Source organism: Rissa tridactyla, chromosome 3 (genome assembly GCF_028500815.1).
Source record: "Rissa tridactyla isolate bRisTri1 chromosome 3, bRisTri1.patW.cur.20221130, whole genome shotgun sequence".
NCBI classification, from domain to species: Eukaryota; Metazoa; Chordata; class Aves; order Charadriiformes; family Laridae; genus Rissa; species Rissa tridactyla.
Genome location: NC_071468.1, coordinates 8,645,151 through 8,669,289, shown reverse-complemented (window position 1 = coordinate 8,669,289; position 24,139 = coordinate 8,645,151). Strand labels below are relative to the sequence as shown.

Genomic DNA, 24,139 nt, shown 5'->3' with positions numbered 1-24,139 from the left:
CGTGCTCAGAGAAATTGCTTTTTCGCTACAAGTGCACTTTATCTGGGGTGAGGGAGGTGGAATGATGGTGCTCAGTGCAGGAGAGGTCACGTCCGTACCTTTAGGCACTAGAGTTTGTTTTGCCTGTGCCTATCCCGGTAAACTCGGCCTCCCTCAAAGCCTCCTCCGGCGCCGTGCCCAGCTGCCTGGGCTGGTGTGCATCCCCACTGCCAGGCTCTCCCTTGCAAAGCACAGCGCGTGCGAGCTGCCTGAAGTTCCTGCTCAACCTAAGGCTTTCCCAACTGCTTCGGTAAGGCACATCTTTGGACAAATCCTGACCTCGGTCAGATGGGCTCAGCCGCACTTGAAACCAGAGAAAGCCAAGCTGTGACACACATACACGGCACAATTTCTCCTTCAGGTACAAAAGGTTTAGGCTTGCATTAAAGTTCCTGCAAGAACACTTTTGGAGCAACATTGTTTTCTTATTTCTCTGCAATACTAAAGAGTAATGACATAAGAATGCAAAAGCCCATCAGTGCCCAATATTCTGGGAGTTTAATTAAGGTGAAGTAAAACTTTGCAAACTCAAACTCTGCCTGAAGGAATATTTTTACTTTCTCCACTCTGGCATTTCTACAGCTCTTGAATTTGTGCATTGCTGGCGCTCTGCAACCATTAAATATCCTGAAGTAAGAGCAGATGCTTTTAACAAAGAGCTCATGGCCTGAACAAAAGTCACCATCGCTATACCAAAGGGTGTATGGCCTCTTACTAGCCCTATTGCTATTTAGGAATATTAATTATTTTTTTTTTAATGGTAGTTGGGAAAACATTCTTTTAAAAAGCAGATATTTGTCTGCAAACACTTCTGTATATTTATTTTGTGTATTTGAGAGCAAGGTGGCCATCGTTCTGCAGTGGAGAGCAGCAGGTCAAAGCCGAGCTTACGCTTGGTCCTGCTTACAGCAATGAAAACTGACCCTGCAATTTAGTACCATGTCATTATTTGAAATAAGCACAAAGCTAGTAAATTATTGTGACTTTGGTGAAAAACTCTGCAACCCTTCTCCTCTCCCTTCAGCTGGAGTTAATAAAGCCCCTCGCCTTAGACACGGATTAATTTTGACTTCGGCGATTTACAAAGCAAGCCATACCTTGACCAAAACAGATGTAAAAAACAGTTTTCCGTTCAAGCTCTCATTCTGCCTGTTTGTCCATTAACTCCGGCACAGAGCACACTGTATTTCGCTGACCCATTGTCACTTTCCTTAGACAGATCAGTCCTCCTTTTTATTAATTATTCATGTGCTCAGGCGGTGTGGCCCCATGGATGGGATGGCGAGCAGGGGTAACGCGGAGCAAGCCCTTGGTGCGAGGCAAGTGCAGTTTGCTGACCTGGAAGATAAGCAGTTCTATAGCCAAGGATACGAACTGTAAAAACAACAGGAAAAGAGGTAAAGGGAAAGCAGTGCTCCGAGCCAAACAGCCAGAGGCCCCCTCGCCAACCCGCTCGTTTAACCCCGCCGCTGGCATAACCCTGAGCTACAAATGGGGTACTGTGCCCGCAAAAGGCTGATGGAAATGCCCGTTGCCATCTTCCCGCTTGCAGCGTCAGAGCCTGAAGATTCCCAGGCCGTGCCTGTACTAAGCAATTTAATCATCATCAAGACCTGTTCTGGAACCAAGGTAGGAGCAGCCTGTATCCATGTCACTAAACTCTCCATCTCTCACTTTCGGCACGCCCAAGCCTCCTCCCCTAGTTGTTTGTGGGGTTTTTTTTTAAGCTTTTCTTGCAATTCAGGAAAGATGGTAATCTCTGTATTGCTCCAGTTTTTATCATAATTATCTGCAAAAGCAAATGGTACGATCTACATTGAGAGCTCCCCCAGAAGTGAGATGTCCCTGCAGCTCCACCATGGCTGCAGCGAGGGACCGAATCTGCCTATTCCTACCCTCCCAGGAGAGCTAGACCCACATTCTCATCAAGCAGAACAACGTTCTCATTTATTTCCTTTACTCCTTTTTGCTGTTATTCTCTGAGTGAAATAATTAATTATTTCCCATCCAAACATGGAGCCTTGGGGACTGGAGAGGGCAAGGAGGGCTTAGGGGAAAAGCAAAACTCTCTGGGAGGAGTCCAAAAACAACCAATTTGTTAGCTTCCAGCACGAAACTTCCCTCCTCCTTTTCTGTGTTTAATGACTGTGCTGGGAACAAATATTGATGGTTAAAAGGGGATTAATTGTGTTTTTAATGAGCTTGAACATCCCACTCTCACAGAAACTGAGAGACTGTGCAAAGATCACGATGTTCCATCAGCATTTTCTGTTAGTGGTGACAAGGATAGATCTCAGCATGGCCCTGCTCCAGGCAGGACAGTTGAAAGGAGCATACAAAGATGGAATAAAAGATGAAGGCAGACGAGAAAACTGAATTGGGCTGATTCCGCATCCAGGAAACCTGAGTCAGGTTTTCACACTAGTGAAATATTGCAGGTAGCCTAAATGCGTCATACGCATTAATATAAAGCCAATATTATTTAAGTTGTCTAAATAAGTTTTCATGTCTCTCTTCTGTTTGATATCTGGCAGATAATTATGGCCAGTGCTGTAGCGAGAGCTCTTGGTGTAGTATCAGAGGAGATACTGCAAATTACAAAACTTCTGGAGTTCAGCTCGACAAGTAATTTGATAAATTGTTGAAAACAAAAACAGAGGCTAGAAAGGTATCACTGTTCATTATCTACGTGAATCACATATTTAAAAGGCAGGCTTCATTCCCAATCCAGCGCTGGTAAACATGATGCGCTTCACGAGCAGCCACTGCGTGAAACAGCAATTTGTTGCCAAGAGTTCCCGTTGCCGCCTTTGCAGTGCCGCTGTAATTTGCCGCAAAATTGTCTCTCTGAAGCAAGAAGCAATGTGAGAACCCATTTATCTGCAGGTTTACGAGCAGGAAGAGCATTCTCCAAGTCTGACAGCAAATGCTTCTCATCTCCAGTTGCAGCTGTGAGATGACAGATCTGATTCAAAGATATGTCACGTCAATAAAAATTGGAGCTTTCAGGCTACATCTTACCGGCGTGTGGCTGGGTGCAGTTTTCCCGAGGCAGTGAATGCAGAGGTGATAATGGTATATAAACACAGAGTGTATTCCCTGAACCAAGTCCAGCCCCTACTCAAGCAGGGTCACCCAGAGCTGGTTTCCAGGACCATGTCTGGATGGTTTTTGAATATCTCTAAGGATGGAGACTGCACTGCTTCTCTGGGCAGGCTGCTCCAGCATTTGACTATCCTCACAATAAAAAAAGGAGTTTTTTCTCAGACCACCTCCATTACAAAGTGGCTGGAGATCAGTAGCCAGCAGCAGGGCTCCCAGAGCCAGAGGAAGATGTGGATCACTCCTGAAGTTTTTAACAGGGCAGCTTTCCTTCCAGTGTATTGGCTGGAACAGCTTGCCCTCAGTTTCTCCCTCTCTTTCTCTGCTATAGCATCTCCTTCTCCTGGTGTGTCTCCTCTGTGTTCACTTCTTTCCGTATCTGCGGTGTGCTTGTTTGTTTATTTGTTTTTCAAAGTAATACCTATCAGGTTTCTTGGATAAAATCTCAGAGCTCCACAGATGGCTACTTGCGTTAACTTTAACCCAGATTTCCGGCTAAAGGAAGAATGTGGTGCTGCAAGACCTGGTGCTTATGTCCAGGGATTGTCCACCGCATGGTAATGAATGCTTCCCATCCAGCATTTTGGATGCCCACCACAGAAGGGCCGCCACCTGCTTTGGAGGGAGCTGCTCGAAACCCAGAGCAACCCTCAGATGACATTTCAGGTGCATTCGGCAGCTAAAGCTCATACCTGCCATGCCTTGGCAAGTCCTCGAGCACATGCTTTGTTTTCAGACTGCGAGATGCCCTGCAGATGTACTTGCCTATTTTCAGGTAGCTGTTCCTTCGAGTCCATCCTCACCTTCTCACAGGGATTCAACAGTTGGGCAGTTCACACGCCTGTAAATTCATGCAAATGTGCTCTGACCAATGGAGTCAGTCCATCAGCTTTAATTGAGATGTTTCTTGTTCTTTGTTCCCCAAAGCTGCTACCAACAGCATCCATGCTGGAAACCCAAGGCTACGTTAATGTATAAAACCCATTGACTACAGATGCAGCCTCCAGGAACGCTCCTTGTGACCCAAGTTGCGCAGCTGGCGTATGACCTTCACGAACACACAGACAATGACTAATTGCAAAGTTTCCAAAAATATTTTCCCAGGTGTTTATTTCTGCAGGCTGCCGCCTTTTGCATGTTTACTCATGGCCGGCAAGGACTCCACACCCAATCTGGTGATAAAAAGGGGATTTTCTCATCACAGTCAGGGAAGAAGCAATAGTTGCTGGAGGTACGAATACGCCCGTGGCAAAAAGTTCAGAGCCAGATCATAGCTCCCTGAAGACGCTTGGGTCCAGGACATCGGTTCCACCCCTCCAGAGAGAGCAACCAGATGCAAATCTGAAGTCTCTTTTCTTTTTTTTTTCCCCCAAATAATTTGGATTCTCAGATCATGATGAGGTCCCATCACTAAGGAAAATAATCACTACAGAAAAAAAAATTATTACCGCGAAGACAGGAGATGTTTACATAAAAACAAAAAGGCATAGGCTAATCCAGGTGTCTAAAAGCCAAGGGGCTTCTCTAAGATATGGAGGGAGCAGATCCTTCCTGGGGTTGAGTCTGTTCTTTTGGACATGTTCCCATCTACCAAACGTGAAGCATCGTGGGCTTGCTCACACCAGGGCTCAGATGGGTATGAGAACGTGAGTTCTTGGCTAAATTAATGGCCACGCTACCGTTACAATGCCGAATTAAGGTCAGACACAAGGAAAGAGGCACGGTTGGGTTTTTACCTTATAGTAGAAAAAGCTTGGTTGAGGAAGAACCGCAGGAAGGTACTTATAAGTCTTGGCTTGCCCCGCAATTGCCTGGCCCCAGGCAGTAGCCAAGCTTTCAGTGACATAGGCTGGAGCACAGCAGGGAGATGTAGCCCACCAGCACCAGTGATGCTTTGCTGCTTGACTGGGCTTCACAGGGAGAGTTTTTGCACTGATTTTAGCAAGTTCAGCATCTTGCAAGGCAATGCTGCTTTCAGGGAATCAGGGGAAAATACAGTTAGTCGTTGCAAGTCTAGCGATACTCCAATGTATTTGGACTGACTTCTTTTCTTTAAAATTCTTGTCAGTTGACAGCTGGGATCAGGTGGAGTTTGTCTGGCATCATCTTCATCAAATCAGCAGCTATTTGAATAGACATCTTGGTCAAAATAAAGGATGATAACTTTAGCAAAGGCTGGGACCATAAATCTGGCAAGAAATTGCTATTTTCTTGCCATTAAGAATAACTTTGGGTTTTTTGCGTTATTTCTTTTGGCTGGGAGCAAGGTGCTAATATTAATTTATTCACTGTGATCCCCTGCAATCCATTTGGCCTTATGTAGGAGAGGAGAAAAAATATGTGTTTTTTTCCCTCTGCTGATTGCCTATCTTTTTTTATATTTAAGTGCCTGTAACTAAACAGGAGGCAGTTTATTTCCAAGAGGAGAAAGCACTAGCATCCTGCAGATATCAGCAGCGTCTGCTTGCCAGAGACTAAACATCATCCACCTGCTTTCTAGATTCTTGACAGAGAAACAAGATCTTTATAAACTTTCATAAACCCACAGACTTAGTAAACTATGTGAATATGGGCTTGACTGGAAATGTGAAGAGTTACAGAGTTATAAAAAAGTTTGCGTACAGAGGGAAAGCTTGTCAGAGCTCTCCAGAGTTGCACCAGACCTTCAGTATTTCCTGGGACATGATAGAAAATCATACGCTTCCAAAGGCAATTGCTGGTTCTGATGCCTATAGTTTACCGCAGGTTAAAATATTTTTCTTCTCTGGAAGGACAGGGAGAAACAGAAGTTTACAATGTCCCAACAGTTTAAATATGTGTAATAAACAAGGGCACATACCAAATGAGCTGTGCAGGGGATTTATTTGGTAACAAAGGGAAACCATCCGCTGATGCATCTCTTACGTTTGGTTTTCCATCAACCTAACAGGCCACTTGTCAAGATGATGGTGTCAGGATCGTAGTGAATTAACTCAAAAGCAGTTGCCCCCGAAACTGTGGGAATATATCCTATCACAAATGCCTAAAAGCTGGAATGAGCTACAAAGAAAAATTAGATGGGAAAAGTGCTGCTCTGGATAAGGAATTCACAGGCGAGAGCCAAAATCACAAATGCCCTAATGCCAACCAGGTGATGCTGACCTGGCTCCAAGTTCATTTCTGAGAGATATTCGCAAATAAGGGTCTTGCCCAGAGCCCTTGGCCTTGGTGAGAGCCCTTCCAGTGACTTTTATAGGCTTTGGATGTGTCCCTACATCGGTAACATGAAGTTAATATCAAAACTGTTGGCTCAGTAGCACAAGGGAACAAGAAGTGGTGAAAAGAGCTTTTTCCAACGCTCCAGCACACCAGACCTCTCGTCACAACCCCTGCACAAAACAGGGATCATTTGGCAGGCTTTTTTTCTTCCTATGCAGCAGCACCCCAAATTATTTATTGCATTGGTTAAAGTAAGCCCCATAGCATGAACATACACTTGACTACCTATATCAGAAAAGTGACAAACACTACTGTGTTTTCCAAGTGATGACTTAGCGAATAATTATTTATCATCTTGGTACCAGACAAAGGCAGACATTAAGGCTTTGTGAAGTCCCACGTTCTCATGGCGGAGCCAAGCCTCAGGCAGGAATGTATCATGATTTTAATGACCCAGCTGAACCAACTTACCTAGCAAAGGCTTGGAGAACATCATAGATATTGCACAAGCTACATAATTTATACATTCATAGATTTTTAAAGACAGGAGGGGGCTGTTAGTCCATCTAGTCTGATTAACCACCAACCATACAATGTCATGCAGTTACTGAATACAGTTGTGGCTATCTAAGGCTTTCCCTCTGGAAGGGCACTTGAAATAATCTGGAGATGACGAAGCCACCATTTCCTTTTGATTTGCTCCACTACCCAATTTCTCTCCAGGGAAACAAACTGCACCTTTGCAGAGAATTAATTTTTGCTTCTCTTTAGTATCGTAGTATCTCCTTTTTAAGAAAACAAAATAATGCATAAGAACTTTTATAAATTCGTATTTTTTTCAAGTGACACCAAGATCTCAGAATTTTTTGCCAGAATATATATAACTCCTGCTTCTTGAGACTTAATATATAAGCAGCACAAGGGGGAGTATATATGGTATGTTTGATTTGTAGCAACATGATATGCCAAAATGTATCATGCAGAATAGCATTAGAGGCTAACCAGTGCACACCACCGACTGACATATAGACCAAGAGCCTGCTGTTTGTTTTTCATTAGGATTTTGTCTGGAATTTGCATTTTTAGACTATGCTGAAAGCTCTGTCTCTGTTTGGGGGACAACACTAAGGTTTGCTGAGTGGTGGCCTGGCTCCTGTTCAGGAGAGCTTCAGCTTCATCAGCTCCAAACTTGGGAAAAACACATTTTGAAGCCCTCTCCTCCTCAAAGGCTCTGCAGACATGTGGTCAGATTCCTCCTGATGTAACGGTCAGTTGAACAGCATGGGGGATGAATTTGTCCACCAAGGGAAACTATGTAAATTGGCCTTTTTCTGTTCTTCCCAGAATATTTTCGCTCCAGGCTCCTCAACTATTTAACCCATCTTTTTCCTTCCCCCTGGCAAAGGGGCAGCCCAGCACAGACTGCGCTCCTGCCGCAAGGCTGTCCCACAAGGACACTTTTCACAGATCTGCTCCATCCCCTCTCCCTAGATGAGGGGTCTGGCAGGCACTCCCTGCCTGCCTGCCTGCAAAGCTGGAATGCTACCAGTGCGCTGGAATGCTGCTGTGCTGCTGGTGGGACCAAGCCCACAAGCTGGTGGGGAATGGCCAGCAGTACCTGGTGGTGATCCCGAGCAAAGCTGCAGGGTTATTTTCTCTGATTTTGCAGGCGCATTAAAGTCGTTTCATCTTGCACGCAAGAAGGACCAGGTTATGTCAGCGAGCGACTGGCTGTAGATCTCTGGATCCTGGAAAGGATGATCAGGGCTGCAGTCTGGGCTGCTCTTTCCAAAGTCTGCAGCATCCTCTGGCGGAGCCACAAGGAAAGGATGGCCGTCCAGGGGAGAGGAGGGATGAGGTTTCGTCTTGCATTGCCAGGGCAGGGTTTAGGGCCTCTAAAAATGTACACCAACCTCATTCATCTGCAACGTGACCAGGAAGAGACAAAATCGCAAATGTCCTAATGTTGACCAGGTGATGCTGGTATGGGGAGCTACACCCAGTGCTCCAGAGAGGAAGAGCCAGGCCAGCAATCAGCCTGGGATTTGGGGACTACACTTCCATTCTTTGCTTTGCTGCAAATATCCCGGCTGACCTTAGGGAATTGTCTGCAAATTTCTGACAGTTCAGTGACGCAGGAGCAGAACTTGTATTTGCAATAGAGTGACCTGGCTGGCAGAAATGCTCTCCAGCTTCTCCCCTTCTCCTGGTCTTACTCACCATGATCAAAGCCCAATGCCTTCACTCCCAGGCAAAGGAAGTTCTCAGATAAAATCTGGGTTCCCAGGCTGCAGTTCTTTCCTGGACTTTGCTGGTTTTTGGCTTAAAGGGCAAAACGGGTTGTTGCATCCTGTTTTATTACAACAGCCATGCGCCTGGAGCACTTGCCCCACGCACAGGGCACCCAGGTTCAGCGTCTTCCTCAGCCCGAGGGGATTCAGACACCTCTCTGCCGTGTCCCAACCGTTTCATCCCTCCTGTTGCAACTGTGCAGAAAAGAATTAATGATTCAGAGAGAGTGAATAAGACACCATTTCCTCCCTCTCCCCAGCAATCAGGACACTCATCAGGGATGAGGGAGACAGGGTTCATTCAATCTTCTGCTCTAGGAAGCCACAGGGTAGCATTCACCCCTGAAGTGCATCTAAGCACCCAGGACGTTTGGAGAATCGAGTTCATCTCCGATGGCCTGAGAAATGAGGCTGGCGGCAGAGGGTAGTGTGAAATCCAGTCGCTGGCATGCGGGAGGAGCACTGGGAGAATCCCTCCTGGGCAGCCCCGCAAAGATTGACACGCCGATTCAACCCAGTGCAACAGCGCTGCCAACTTCTGCAGCAATTCACTCAATCCTTATGAAAGCAAGACTAAATTGGACAGGAGCCTGCACTTCATCTTCTCTCCCAACTCCTCTGGGTGAGAACTGTTGAGCAGACCAGGTTTCCGATAAAGTAAAAGCAAACACCATTCCCTTGTGCTAAGATACAGGAATATTATCCTGACATTTTAGCGTGGATCACTCATATTGCTGCTCATACTCTCCACTCCTAGAGCTGTGTCTTGACAATAGAAACATTCCCCGAATACAAACAAAATAATCAGGGTTGAAAACCAAATTCATGGTGGAAGCACGCACTCCTCAGCGGGAGCTATCTGTCAGGATAGATTTGCCTCTCAGCCTGTATGAGTCTAAGCAAGTTGAATTTGCACTAGTTATTTTTATTCTAAATATTTTCTTTCTGTCCTTCCTACAGTAGTCTTGTTTCCACAAAACTGTAGGAACATTTTCTAATATCTGGTAGCCAGCAGCCTGATAATTATAGGATCCAGTTTCAAATCTGTGTGACAGAAGTACAGAAAAGAAAGGTAAATGGCGTAATAACTTTCAGTGATGTCTGCCTCTTCCTGTTTATTTTAATGGAGGGATTTATTTTACATACCTCAAGGAATTACAACCATCATCCAACATTTTTACAAGCCGTTAAAATTTGAAGATTAAAACCTGCACTTAAGTAAAAAACGCTTCCAAGGAGGAATTTATCTGTCATTTGTCTTGGAAACAAGATTTGTGTGCTTAAGTACTTGGCAGCCTACAGAGTGATTCTCCCATCTGTCGGCTGTTTAAAATCATTTGATGTGATAAATGACAGCAATACGGGGTCACTGGTGAGAAACAGCAGCTTGTCCTCCAGGAACAGCGGTTCTGGGAGATGTGAGACCCCGTCTGTGCTTCTCCTAAGCCCAGATTTACGCCACCAAAGTGCCAACTTTTAAGTTTGTTCCTGTAACCTTTCTCTTAACACTGGAAATAATCCATCAGTATCCATGCTGGGAGATGGTGGGGAGCTGATCTAGCTGGCAGAGCAAACTGGGCTGTAAGATAAAAGACATCTAATGTGCCCGAGGAACAAACCCATCGTAGACAGCCAGTGGCAACAGGAGCAATTTAACCTGATTAAAACACCGAAACACCACGCTCTGCACATGGGAAAACAAGTTGTTTTGACTTGATTGGATTTTATTTTTTTTTTTCAGTTTTGTGGAAACAGCTAAGCACAAGCTACGAAAATTCATGGATTTATTTCAATCAGCTCTTCCTAATGAAGATGGGGATGGATCATTGGAAAAACAAAGTCTCCACAGAAATTGTTAATTATGCTGTAGTCTGGCCTGGAGACATACACAGATAGTACTGTACTACACCTGAGCTAACCTAGCCCTGGCAGCCAGCGTGAATCAGTTTTCAGGTCTGGGGCCTTGAAACCTCATCTGCTCTGAGTCTGGAGCCAGGCTGGCTCACCTTCCCACAGAAACAAAAAAAAAAAAAAAAAAAAAACTTGTACAGACATCCGTGATTTTCTTCCGCCTATGGCGGGTACCCTCCTCAAAATAAATCTACGGGCTGGTCTATGTATATAGGCAAAAGCAAGGCCTGGCACCACCCTGTGATATTCCTGACCAACGGGGGAGTTGCTGTAGTCTCTTGAGAGAAAATAATTAAAAGTGAACCCTCGAGTTACGGGGTAAAACCAGCCCCCCCCCCCCCCGCCTGCAATTTTGAGGGATTTTGAGGGCTTCGCCAGGAGGCCGCGCCCAGCAGCGTCTCCCCTCAGAGAGCGCGGGAACCCGTTGCCCGCGCCCAAGATGGCTGCCCGCTCCCGCCCCGCCGCCTCCCTCACTCAAGATGGCTGCAAAACGACAAGAAGCCGATGTAGCGAAGCCTAGGCGGCCATGTTGCTTTCGGGCAGCAGGGCGCTGCCGGCAGGGCCTTCCCCGCGCCGTACCATTCCGCTAAGGCGGGGGAAGAGGGGGTAGCGGTGGTTTCGCCCGGGCGGGAGGAGCGCGGCGGGCGCGGCTGAGGCGGGAGCGAGGCAGGGTAAGGCCGGGCGGCGGCCCTGAGGGGGCGGCGGGGCAGTACCCCCGGGGCCGCCGGGAAGCACCGTCTCCGCTGCCGGCAGCACCGCCCTGCCCGGCGGGAGGGCGACCACCGCCGCCCTCGGGGCGCAGGCCGGGCCTCGACGCCTCAGGAGCAGGCATGGCGGCGGCGAGGCCTCACCCGGGAGCACAGGGAGAAATGTTTTTGGTTTCTGATTTCTTGGTAGGGCTTAGGCGGGACCTGTGCGCGCTGCAGGCCATTAAGCATGCAGAAATCTGTTGGCTGCACGAAGTAAATGGTAAAAACCAGGAAACGGTTGCAGCTTTGTTTTTTCAGTGGTGTGAGGAATGACATCTATTAGATAGGGCTGCGAGTGTCAGTGCTGGAAAGTGGGGTTAGCCTTGGTTTTCTCATGTGAAGATTGTTTCCAGTTGTGTCTCGAGGTAACGCGCTTTGTTTTTTAGCAAGGCAGAAACCAAAGTTCTGTATGTTTAAAAATAAAGAACCAAACAACTTTAGATGACTCTTGGAGGATTTGTCCAGCAGTGTGCTGGAGGATAAACTGGGATGCTCTGGATGAGAATTCCTCAACTTTATGTATCAGTGCACAAACAGACCACAAACTGTGGCGGGAGAGGTGCAGTTGTTACTATTCGCTCGGTGTCCTGACGTATCTAACTTTATGTACCTGCATCATGTGGAAACTTAAGTGAATTGAGCTTAATTTTCTGGATGATTAATACAGTTGAGTAACTCCAGCTGTTATTTATGCCCTTGCAATGCACACTTTCATCAATGTTAACTTATTGTCTTACTATCATTTATGTATTTTATCATCACAAGATGGGCAAATGTTACAGGAAAAAAAAATGAAAAAATCTGAAGCGTCAGGTGTGGCTTATTTGAGGACTGAAGCTAGGTCTTGTGCATCTCTGGCAGTAAGTCTTACTGCCCTCTCCTTGGCGCAGTTTGTGTGCTCTTACATATTCAGCCTCTTGTACTGCAGCTCTGGTTGTTTAACCTGATCTCTTGAGCAGTTCATTTAATCAGTCAGGAGCTGGGGTGTTGCACTGCTGTTAAGATCTACCCATGTTGGGCTTATTTTGCCAAATGGTAGCCCAGGCATCAAGAGGAGCAATTAATTACATTTAATTACATGCTCTTAGGCCATACCAGTGCTTCAGAGAGATACTTAGGCAGTTTTTGCAGAGATTGAAAATGATCAAGGAAGAACATACCAGGTCTCCTTCCACCCCCCCCAAAGTCATTGATATTTCAAGGGCTCTTGCTTTGGTCATTGTCAGGACCCTGTGTTGCACACATACATCCAGCTGTTGAGAGTTTAAGGGAACCCTTCCTGGGAAAATAAGTTAAGGAATAGTTTCCTCCTCAGTTTCTCCGAAGGGAAATTTAAGATCTAATTGAAAAGATTTGGGGCAAATCAAGCAACCAAAGATTTTTCTATACTTTGTGAAAAGCAGGGCACGTTTATGTGAAATAACAGAGTTTTTGAGAGGTACACAATTCAATTTCTTTGACCTATTGGGTTTTTCTACCCTAGATAGTTGGGTGTATAAATCGGTGTACTTTCCCTGTCTTCGCTTCAAAAGACCTCACCAGTTAACGCTCTGGCCCACAGAAATTGCAAAGTAGATGTGAACAGTGAAAGCCTAAGAACAAACGATGTTTTAGAAATATTTACTGTCCTTCCTACAAATGTCTTCATTTACTGTGCTAATCATCCTGAATTAGGTAGCTGCCATTGACTAGGTTGTCACGTTATAAAGAAGAGCGCTATAGCAAATATAAATCCTTTCCTAGAGATCGGAAGCCACTGTTAGGCTTTATTTTTGAAAACAGCTGTACTTATTCCAGTGGCCTTATTAGGAACTGTAATTGAATTGAAATATGTTTTGGCTTTTGCAGTGGTTCTGTTAGATTAATTGCATTTTCTGTAAATCTTGTATACATACAAATTCTTTAAAGTATTTATTCCCTTATTACCAGGCAAAAAGCTGAAAGAAGTTACAAACCAACCTGAAAAATGTTTTCATGGAAATCTTCCCACTGCAGTCAGCGTGTTGGAAGCTAGCAGCTTGTTGCTTTCAGAAGTAGCTTCAGGGTACAGCAATTATGTTTATTAGGGCTGTTAACCAGCTCCCTTTTGCGTGCTGGTTTTGTAGGTGGTAATGGGTTCATGATGACCCACAGTGATCAGTGGTATCTTTCTCGCAGTGGGGTGCGAACCTGGCCACCTCAGAGAGGGTTTCCGAGGGTGTGAGAAAATAGCAGAGGGGTTGTGGAGCAGCAGAGCACGTTTGTTCCTCCTGCTCCATTGCACTTTTTCAGCCTTCATGACCATCCCGCGTCCCACCCAGGAACTTGTTCTGCCGGGTTAGGGTGGTGCGTTTGCAGTAGAGCAGAAGTACTGATCCTTTTGGGCTTTGGGCTGACTAGAGTGAAAGAGATGGGGTGCAGCTCTAGGAATGCTTGATTTATGGATGCAGTTGAGAGTGAAAGTTAGAATTACGAAGACCAGGTCGCCTTCTGTTCATAAATGGAGGGATAGAATTAAACATGTTAATGATGTTACCATTATTTTTCCTATTTGATTACTGGTGGTTATTTCAAGCCAACATGAACCTGCAATTAGAACAAAATATTTCATTCTCTTTGATTCAATAACTGGATGATTTACTGCAACATTTGTCATCTGCATTGCCATTGCTCTGGATGGTAATTCCTCAAGAATCTTCTCTTGTCGTTAAGTGTTAATGAAGTGCAAAAAGTAAGGAGAAAATAACTTTACCGACCTATTAGGTATAAGAAGCTACTTCCTTCCCCCCAAAATGAAAGCAAAATACTTGGAAATCTATCACCTTAACTTTTTTTTTGGCAAAAAAAATAATAATCTTACATACTGTTTTATACCCCTGAAACATTGTGTTCTACTCCTAACTTCATGAAACTCTACAACATGAAAACACTCTGTGTTCAACACCACTTTAGAGAACTAAAGATCTGTTTCCTCTCTAAATGGTAACAAAAAGTACAGTCTCATTTTTTTTTCTGAAAAAAGGTAGCTGTGAGAATTGATTAATTTGTGGTGTTTTTCATTGTAAAGACATTTCAGTAAACCATTTCTGGGCTGATTTAATCTAGAACCAGCTGAACTACAGAGATGATGTTGGAACGTACCTCTCCATTTGGCGTAGTATCAGATATTAGTATTAGTAGAGCTCACATGGGAACACGTATTGAGAATTTATCGCAGATGGGGATCTTAAAAAGGAGCAGGAGGAAATTAGGACAAGCTCTGCTCATTGATTTCTTTAAGCGCCACTGATCGGTGAGCTTTGTAACCCTGTGGTCAGTTCTGCACAGAAATGAAGCAGGATATCCTGTTGGAAAACGTTAAGAAGGGCGAGCCAGGGAACAGATTAAGTGGAAGCTTTTGTGAATTTGTGGGCTGAATTTGGTATTAACCTCTGGATCCAAGTTTAATTCAGCCTTCACGTGCACTGTAGGAGCTGTTAGGGTTGTGTCTCCATGTAGCTGGTAATCACTGGTACGGAATAATTGGCAGATGTTGAGTTGGGAGTGTTTTAAAGATGCCTGGTGTCCAGAATTCATAAGACAGAGACTGATAATTATTGAACGTTTGCAGGAGTCTGGGTGTGAGCAGTCCTTTTCCGATAGAATTTGGACAATGCTATTTTGCACATCCCCTCCAAGATTTCTAGCTTCTATGGGGTGTTTCAACATGTGTTAGGTCTTTTTCTTCTAGTTACCTTTCCGAAGTATTTTTCCTGTAGGAATATTTTTGTTTTATTTCCTCTGAGTAAACATCTTTGAACTTGCTAGCAGCGAGGAGGTTCTGCACCGGCTAGGTGAGAAGGCTGAGATCCCAAGCAGTCTCATTGATTGGAGTGGGACTTCTTGCAGGAACTCATCAAGTACTCAGCATCAAACCCACAATTAAGTACCAATGTTTGAGGTTCTCCATAACTCAAATTTACAGATATTTTATATCTAGTGGAAATCTTCTCCATTTCCTACAAATATAGCTGTAAACGTTCCAGTGGCACTTAATGGGGTCATTAGAAAAATCAGTTTAAATCTTTAAATGCAGTTTTTAAAACATTATTTGGGATGTCACAAGTATTGGATGACTTGTGCCTTGCAGACTGGAAGATGATTATCCTCTGCAGTGCTTGCTGCGGTAGCTTGTAATAGGAAGAGTGTTCTCAAAGCTATCTCTTGAGCTTGCTATTCAAACCTATTCACTCTAGGCTATGTATTGTATTTGACTTCCGAGTACTTTATGTTGAAGACACGTTTGTCTTAATCAGACAGTTTATATCTGCCAGGAATGTATTTAATATAATGTCAAACATAATTTAGATGAGAAGTGAAAGTACAGTTTGGTGTCATTTTCTGCCAACCATTATTACTGTGAGAGGAAAGCATAGCAAGCCAAGTTTAAACGCAGCCTTTAAGCAATAACAAGCTGGTTTGTCTGTTTGTTTTGGCCTAATGTTCTTCCCTTGGTTACAAAGCTGTTGTAAGCATGTGCTAAATAACAGACACTTTAAAACTATACTAGATTGGGAATATCATTTTAGAGGATCAGATCAGAGCATCTAAAGGCCTCAGTAAAGTTGGCAGCATTGTTGTAGTACTTTATCGGCAAGGGTAGATGTTCCTGTTCCAGCAGTATAGGTGTCATATGCAGGTTGAGACAGGAAAGCCACAGAGTTCTCAGGCATGGGATTTACTGTAATAATAGCTACTGTCTGTCTCTAGAGCTGGTGGGGAAATACAAATTCTTCTTTCTGAAAATGTCAAAATGCAAAAAAAATCTGACCCTCTGTTGATTCAGAAGGAGCGTTTTTGAAATATTTTTCAAATAAAACACTATTACCTCCTCAAAGAATTTGTAGCTATTTCTAGATATGTAGTTTGTTCCTGTATGTTATTTAAGTGGCCAAATACATCAGAACCTTACTAACTATCATTATTAACCCCTAGGTCTGATTGTTTATGTGGAGGGAGAAGAGGAAAAAAAAAAAAAGAAAAAAAAAAAAAACAGAAACAAAATTGAACAAGATCCAAAGATTTATTCCCCTGCTTTGGCACAAGGAGCTGCCTGGCGCAGTGTGTGGAGCTTGGTGTGACTCTGAAGACATAGGCTCTGTTTCAACACCAGCCTGGAAGCGATCGGAAGTGACTTGCTATGCTTCAGTTCCCCCTTTGTACAAGAGTGGGGAAAGATGCTTGTCTCTACTATAAATTGTTGTGACCTTTACTGTTGAAAAGTGCTTCTATGAAGAATGTTTTATTATTAAGCTGGGCTAAGCACGTTAATCGTATTTCATTACTGTTACCATCTGTGCTAAAGAATATTCACTCTGAAGGGTTATCCTGGAGTGTAAATCTAAATCTGTGACTGCAGTAAACCAAGTGTGTTTGCATTGACAGAAGTAACCTTGAGATTTTTGCAACGTCTTGTAAATTAGGAATTAGGACATGGATCTCCACTGAGCTTTTTGTGTGATTGATGTTGTGTATGAATGAAAAGATATCTCACAGAAGAGGGAGTGCAAGCACTCAAATGTTTGTCTGTTTTTCTGGCAGGATGGAGAAAAAGAAAATTCTAATGAAATCCAAGGTTGCTGCTCCTAACCTCCTGAGGGCACTGCATTCTCTGTACCAGTTTGGTCACCTCTGTGATGTGACAGTTCACACAGAACATCTCGGAATTCAGGAGGAGTTTCTGGTTCACAAAGCTGTCTTGGCAGCTTCTAGCAATTATTTCAAGGGGCTCTTCCTGCATGATGAGATGCTGGACACCAAGAATTGCACAGTGACTCTGCAAGACATTTACACCGAAGAGTTCAACTCCTTCCTGGAGTTTGTTTACACTGCAGAAGTGGAGATTGAAGCGGAAAAACTGCAACGGATGAAAGAAATAGCCGAAAGACTTGAATGCAAGGATTTGCTTGACATTTGTGAAGAAGTGAAAGCAGAGGGCAGGAAGGGTTTAGATTTGAGCCTCCATCTGAAAGGTCAGCTGTGTGAAAATGGTGGGCCACAGTGGACTTGCATGCAGCAAGAAGAGAACCACAAAGTGAGTAACTCTTCCCAAGTTGTGGCAATACCCGTGCAGAGGAAACTTTGGGATAGGCAAAAACATAAAAAGTTACTGGCTGGCTATGAACTCATTGAAGGCCAACCAGCAAGCCTGCAGCAAGCGGATTCTGCTTTTCCAGAACCAAAATCAAGGACAGCAAAGCTACCAAAATATAACAAGACAGATACCAGCAGCAGACTCAGCATGGATGTCGTCAGTCTGGAAAACGAGAATAGTCATTCTCTTCTAAGTCAGGCTGAGTCAAAGGAAGCCTCTGTAGTAATTAGGAACACTCTGCCTGAGCAGTGGGAAGGTGAAAACAGTTTAATTTCCAAATTTGACAGTAAAACGGAACATAGGAAATCACCGCGGCATGTGGCAAAAGCCTTGACACAGATTGTATGCGAGAAGTGCAATGAATCATTCTGTTTTACTGAGCAGTACCAGTCGCACATGGAGCTCAAGCATGACATTACTCTGGCTGTCAAGTACAGCTGTAATACGTGTGAGCAGCTCTTCTCCACTCACCAGAACCTCCGGCAGCATCGCCTTGCCGTTCATAGTGATGAGCAGGGCTTCTCCTGCATGTTTTGCGACAAGAAGTTTAAGCGCCAGAAGGACAGAAATTACCATATCCGCAGGGTGCATGAGAAGAAGCGGTATCACCAGGCGTGCCCGTACTGTGACAAGGTCATCAGTTCCAAGTGCGGCCTGACAGTCCACATACGAACGCACACGGGGGAGAAACCTTATAAATGCGAACACTGCCCCGCCAGCTTTGCTCAGAGGTCTGCTTACAATACCCATGTAAGGTATAGCATTCTCTGTGTGTGTCCATGCATGCACGGGAAAACGTGTTTTCTCTCTGGGCACCAGGTTAAAGGTGTTCGTGAAGTCCTCACTGCTTTAATTCCAGAATTCCTTGGATCTGATCAGGAGTGCATTGAAATCAGCACAGATTTTTTCCGTTGACCTCATCAAGCTCTCAGTCTGGATTACTGGATTGAGGTCTCCCAGACCGGGAATTTAGGCGAACGTTTCCCATTGAATCAAAGAGGACTTGTGCAACTGGATCTGTTAGGTGATTTTGGAAGCCTCAGATCTGGGGTTTTTAATAGGAGCCTGAAAGGAGTTGGCATCTGTTTAAAATGCCCAGGAAAATGCCCATTTCATAAACATCAGGGCATTGTGGTGCTCTTTAGTATGGTTTTTATGGGCCAAATATCCTGCGTGCTATTTTTCTGGGTAGCGTGAGCTTCATAGGCTTATTAGGCACTGCCTGACTGAAAACAAGGTGTTTAAATTGCACAGTAGTTTGCAGAACTACAAAAGCCACTGTACCTGTCAAACATGTCCATATCCTGCCTGTGCAGTACAGCAGATAGGTGGTTTTCTACTGCATCCCTGCTTACCTTGTAAAAAATGTCAAAATTTGTTTATAGTTTAGTCCAGTAGCAGAAAAAACATTCCACATGTGTCACGAGTGTAGTGACATAGCTTGTTCCACGCACTGAGTAGTGATGAGTTAATTGCTGCAACTGATGGCTTACAAGGGAATCTGTTTTGCTTTTCCATATAGGCATTTAATCTATATTTCCCTTGGTTTAACTCCATAATTTTTTACCTTGTCCACCATGGCCTTGGAGGAAAATTTACAGCCCATCCTGTTACTAGTTAGATGATGAATATGTATACCTGAGAGGCACCATCCTTGATGAACTGAGACCTTTTAATTTTCTTCAATTAACTGGTCCGACTACATAAAATTTCCCTGTTCCCAGCTCTCCAAACATGCTGTTAATTTGTGTGAAGAAAAATTAGAAGGAAATGACTCTTCCTCCGAGGCAAACATGTCTGAATTGAAACAATTAAGTCTATTGAAGTTGTGCTTTGTTGTTTGTTTGTTTTAACAGAAAAATCCATGAGTCTGGCCAAGAGAGGAAACTTATGCCTGTCTATTGGATGGTAGTTCCACCTGCACATAGACCAAACACAACAAGCTGTGACAAACATCCTGACAGAGAGATGTGGGATGGGACATCGGAGGCTGAACAACGGAAGTGTGCGAGGCATGAAGAGACCACAAATTGTGAGGAAGAACTCGGGGGTTCTTCTGCTACAGCAGCAGACTGTAGCAATGAGGAAGAAGAACAGAAGCAGAAGTACAAGGAAGCTGAAGCAAGAAGTGAAAAAATGAGTGAAGAAGGGAATGAAGATGAAGGTGAAACGAGTGTGAAGGGCGAGGAGGAGGTAGATTATGAAGCAGGGTATTCAGAAGTTGAAGACAGCAGAGAGAATGAGGAGGTCTGTACTGAGGAGGATGATGAGGATGATGAATACTCTAATGAGAAGGACGTGGAAGAACGTGAATCAGATGAAGAGTTTAAAATAAAGAAGGTAAATAAAAGTGGGGTGAATAAGAAATCTGCCTATGTAATAACGTGCGACAAGTGTAATGAGCAGTTTGTCTCCCGGAAAAAGTATGTGGATCACTGCAGAGATATCCATCAGTGCCTGCCCGGTAAAGTCTATCAGTGTGACATCTGCAGCAAGACGTTTGCTAGTTACAACAGCTGGAAAGAGCACCGAGCGTGTGTCCACACTGAAGAAAGGCAGTTTGCCTGCACCCTTTGCAATGCTACTTTTAAAAGAAAGAGAGATGTGAGGACACATTATATGCGGAAGCACGAAGGCAGAGTCAAACGCCCTCTCTGCTCTGTCTGTGGGAAGATCCTCAGCTCCCGAACAGCATTAGTGTTTCATATGCGGACACATACAGGAGAAAAACCTTACGAATGTGGCATTTGTCATTCAAAATTTGCTCAGCCATCACAACTTAAGATCCATACCAGGTCAGCCTACAGTACTGCTTCTCCCATTACCACTCCCTGCATGCACAGCGTACTTCAGCACTTCTTTTTCTTCTTCTGCCTTCCCCGTTCTGAGTCATTCTCCTTGCACGTCCTTATAACAGGAACACTGGGATATAATTTGTTCTGTAGTATCTGTGATTAATTCTTTTACGTAAAGGCTTTGTCTGCATCTGCTTGTTGCATCAGTTTTGGTCGGGATTTTGAAACATGCTTTATCTGAACTTGTGAGCAAAAGCCAGTCATTTGAGACAGTGTTCAAAATAAGATGATGGCCTTCACTGATGAAAAGTAGCACAAGCTGAAGAATTAGTCAAGGACCTCAGAGACCCAGATGTTGAGCCCTGCTCGCTCTTTATCACTCTGAGCAAGTCATTTAGCGTGGGATTTCATTTCTTGTATGCAATACAAAAGCTGTACTTTTCATCTGGGCTCCCTCTAGTCATTGGAGCTAGACTGGATGAATTGCTCTCTGGTGGTGTCTGTGTTAAGTGTGTCCTCTCCCAAGAGAGGGTGAATCATCCTATCGAATTTCCCGTCTTTCTCCTAAAAGGGAACCTAGCAGATAGCATATAAGGGGAGTTTAACTGTTGGCGAGCTAAATGAGGTGAGAGAAATCCTATTACTAGAGATTCTGGACCCATAAAATGGGGACAGTAGCTTTCTTCTGTCTCCTAAATGTTCTTACAGTGATTTAAAATACGGTGAGGTATACTGATTCAGGACGAGCAAAACATCTGAAATGTCAAGATAATCTGTGTCAGTTGAAATGCAGCAGAGCTGTGCTGCATGTAAAAGGTGCAGTATGACTGCAACAAAACATTGACTCATGGGGTTTGTGTTGGGTAACTGGCTGTCTCATATGCATAGCATTTTGCCTGGCAACTCAAAAGTTATCCATGTTTTTGCACATCATACTACTTGGGTTGGAATAAGGGAAGTCATCACAGTGTTAAGACCAAACGTTAGGCTCAGACTTTCTCTGATTTGAGCTAATTCAAAATCATGTTCAGAAACACTGCTTGCCTGACTTTCCTTAGCGACTTTTGTCTTAAAAATGGGAATATCCTGCAGTTAAAGTTTGCAGGCCAGAGGACATGAGACGGAGGGGTTATGGAAGTCGAGAATGTGTCCTGCATTTCCCAAGAGATCTGCTGCTGGGGTTGTGCTGGGGACAGTCTGGATGCACTTTCAGTCTCTAGCACAGCAGCAGCTTGTCCTCGTTCCTGCTTTCTTACTTCCAGTGCTGGTACCATAACCTATAACTTGTGAAAGAAAGGTGGATTTTGTGGGGCCTGAGAGAGAGGAAAAGGTAAACCTTAAATGGGAATTTTAGTGCTTTAGCATAGCACCTATACTGGCAAACGCTCTATTTCCTGACTGAGCAGAACGTACTTTTTTCCACTTAATTTAAAAAATGAAGTATGCTGCCTGTAGTGTGCAGAATGTAATTTCAAGTACAGTATTTTTAAGAATGCGCTACAGGAGTTAATTTATTAATACTTATTTCTGGTTTGCTCCATTTAGATCCCATACGGGGGAAAAGCCATATATTTGTGAGGACTGTGGGGCTTGCTTTGCTGATAAAGGCAAACTCACTGGCCACAAAAGGACCCACACAGGTAGGCATTAAATACTTCCGTTCCTTCCATCTGGTTCTTCCCTTTATACTGCTGGAAATTGCTAATTGGGATTTGAAGAAGATGCACACTTGTTTTTGTAACTTGCAGAAGAGACTTCAAGTACCAGAAAGGAACTAATAGGGATAGAAAGACATCTGAAAACCAACTTTGAAGTACAAAATTCTGCTGAAAGAATTCAGAATGTCTTTTTCTCTTTACTCAGGAGAGCGCCTTTTTAAATGTGATGTGTGTGGAAAACATTTTGCCACCAATGAATACTTAAAATGCCATAAACGATGCCACATGGGTGCTAAGCCCTACAAGTGCGAGGTTTGTGGGAAGACATTTGGACTGAGAGCCTCGCTAGCCCAGCACAGTAACGTCCATGCAGGTAACAAAACAAACTCATTTGGGCTGGGAAGATAAGCAACAGTGGAAGCTTGGATCTGAACTACTTTGCAGTTCAGACGGTGACGTTTTATTCCAGACCACTTTTATAAGCTCCTTGAATTAGGTGATGAGGAGAAACGGGACTTATACTGATCCTGGCTTGTTAAACACAGCATGATATTGTCTTTTGTCGTTTCTGATGACGCTTGCCCACAAGACTGAGGACTTTTGTGCTGAAGGATGTCGGAGCAGAGAGTGGCTGTGGTTGCTGCTGTTGCCCTTGCGAGATCAGAGAGCTTTTCTTAGGCTTTCCTTTGCAGCCAAGAAACATTTACCGCATAAGCTTAAAAACCAGGGCCTTGAGCATATACTTCCTACATACACCACTTTATCAATATGGATCTTCTAAAAATTCTTTATGCTTTCTGTCTGATGAAATTAAAGCCAAAAGAACCTGCCTTCTAACTCTCTGCTTCCTGTGTTCTTTTTTGTGTGTTAGAGACCCGACCGTACTTCTGTGAGCAGTGTGGGAAAACGTTCACTCAACAGGGCGCTCTGCGGCGCCACCAGCGCATTCACACCGGGGAAAAGCCGTACAAGTGCAGAGCTTGCGAGAGAACCTTCACGGACATGTCCACCTTGCGCAGACACGTGTTGGTACGCTGCCCCTCAGGTGTCGTTGTGGCAGGCAGACTGGGGGTGACGTTTAACTACTGAGAGAAGTTTCTTCCCTCAATGAGGGTGCTCATTGGTCATGAATATTAGGGCTGGGGGATCGATCTGCCGTCTGTACGCACCTTTTAAAAATACGTTCCTGAAGTGTGCACAATTTTCCTCCAGCAGCACAGCAGCTCCCACTACTGGCTCTCCAGCCGGTCATCTCCCAAGTACTCGTGTTCCCTTCAAAATGAAAATCTAATCTTATAAAAGTGTACGAGGAAGGACTAGTTGTTTAAAATGCTTATTACTGATGGAATCCTTTTTTTGAAAAAAAAGGGGTGGTACCACATTTTAGATTACCACAGTCTCTGCAGTCTTTTAAGCCCTTTACACAGAGGCCATAACGTGATGGCTTATAACGTCTTCATGTAGCAGATGAATATGACTTTACATGTTTCCAGCGTTGTGATATGCTGAAAAATGTATTGCTCAGTTCAGCTGTTTTCAGAGACCTTTGGGTCCTTGAAGCAATTTTTTCTAATTGCAAGTTAAGTTAATGTTTGCCCGCATATTAAAACTCTAGCTTCTTTTGAAAGTGTTCCCTGACAGTGGAGCCGGAAAATCAGTGCAGAATTGGCAAAACAGGCTTGTTCTTGTGTTTCAGAGTTCAGCTTTTGCATTTGAGCCCAGTATCACAGAGTTAACCCCAATACCATTTAATTCTTGCGCTGGATTAAATCTCCAGTTAATAAAATTATTAGAAAAAATTCAGATCTAATTATTTTCCCCCTTTTTTTCTAGATTCATGACCGGAATGCTCACTGGAGAAGTTTCTTAATAGATCTTACAACCAAAAAAGACCACAATTGGTCCAAAATAGAAACATTCTCGGAAGCTTGTATGGGTGAAGACCCTGCGCCGGAAATTTGGTCGGTTGACCAAGGTAAACTTTATAAACCAGAAAGCGTTAGTCTGAAAAAAGTGGAAGATGCGCCATCTAGCGTTAGCAACGCGGAAGACACCGATCGCTCACTTTTATACTTATAACGTCAGTTATCGCCACGAAACGGTGTTGTCGTAGGCACAGTTGTCTCCCGTGGTGAAAGCATTGTGAGGTCACGCCGGCCTGGTGCGGACGCAGACGCGGGGCGCCCCGCTGTCGCTGTCAATTTTTTTTTAATTATTTTTTTTTTTATTTTTTTTTTGTAATAAAGATGCGCTGATCCACGTAAGCGGCCACGCATTCCGTAAC

General features: G+C 44.1%; 1 protein-coding gene across 4 annotated transcripts in view; it reads left to right on the top strand.

Annotated features, from left to right (window-relative positions):
- The window catches only part of LOC128907688 (GDNF-inducible zinc finger protein 1-like), a 36,290-nt gene extending 12,356 nt beyond the window's left edge, over positions 1–23,934 (top strand). The window contains exons 1-7 of one of the 4 annotated variants that reach the window (XM_054196853.1): positions 11,150–11,212; positions 16,850–18,157; positions 19,259–20,197; positions 21,743–21,837; positions 22,061–22,228; positions 22,727–22,884; positions 23,689–23,934. In XM_054196853.1, the coding sequence (XP_054052828.1) occupies positions 16,851–18,157; positions 19,259–20,197; positions 21,743–21,837; positions 22,061–22,228; positions 22,727–22,884; positions 23,689–23,934 (2,913 nt within the window). In that variant the 5' untranslated portion in view covers positions 11,150–11,212; position 16,850. Of the gene's footprint in view, positions 1–11,149; positions 11,213–14,575; positions 18,158–19,258; positions 20,198–21,742; positions 21,838–22,060; positions 22,229–22,726; positions 22,885–23,688 lie in introns of those variants that run through there. The other 3 variants (XM_054196854.1, XM_054196852.1, XM_054196850.1) reach the window with 3 other exon arrangements.
- The last annotated feature ends 205 nt before the right edge of the window (positions 23,935–24,139 follow it).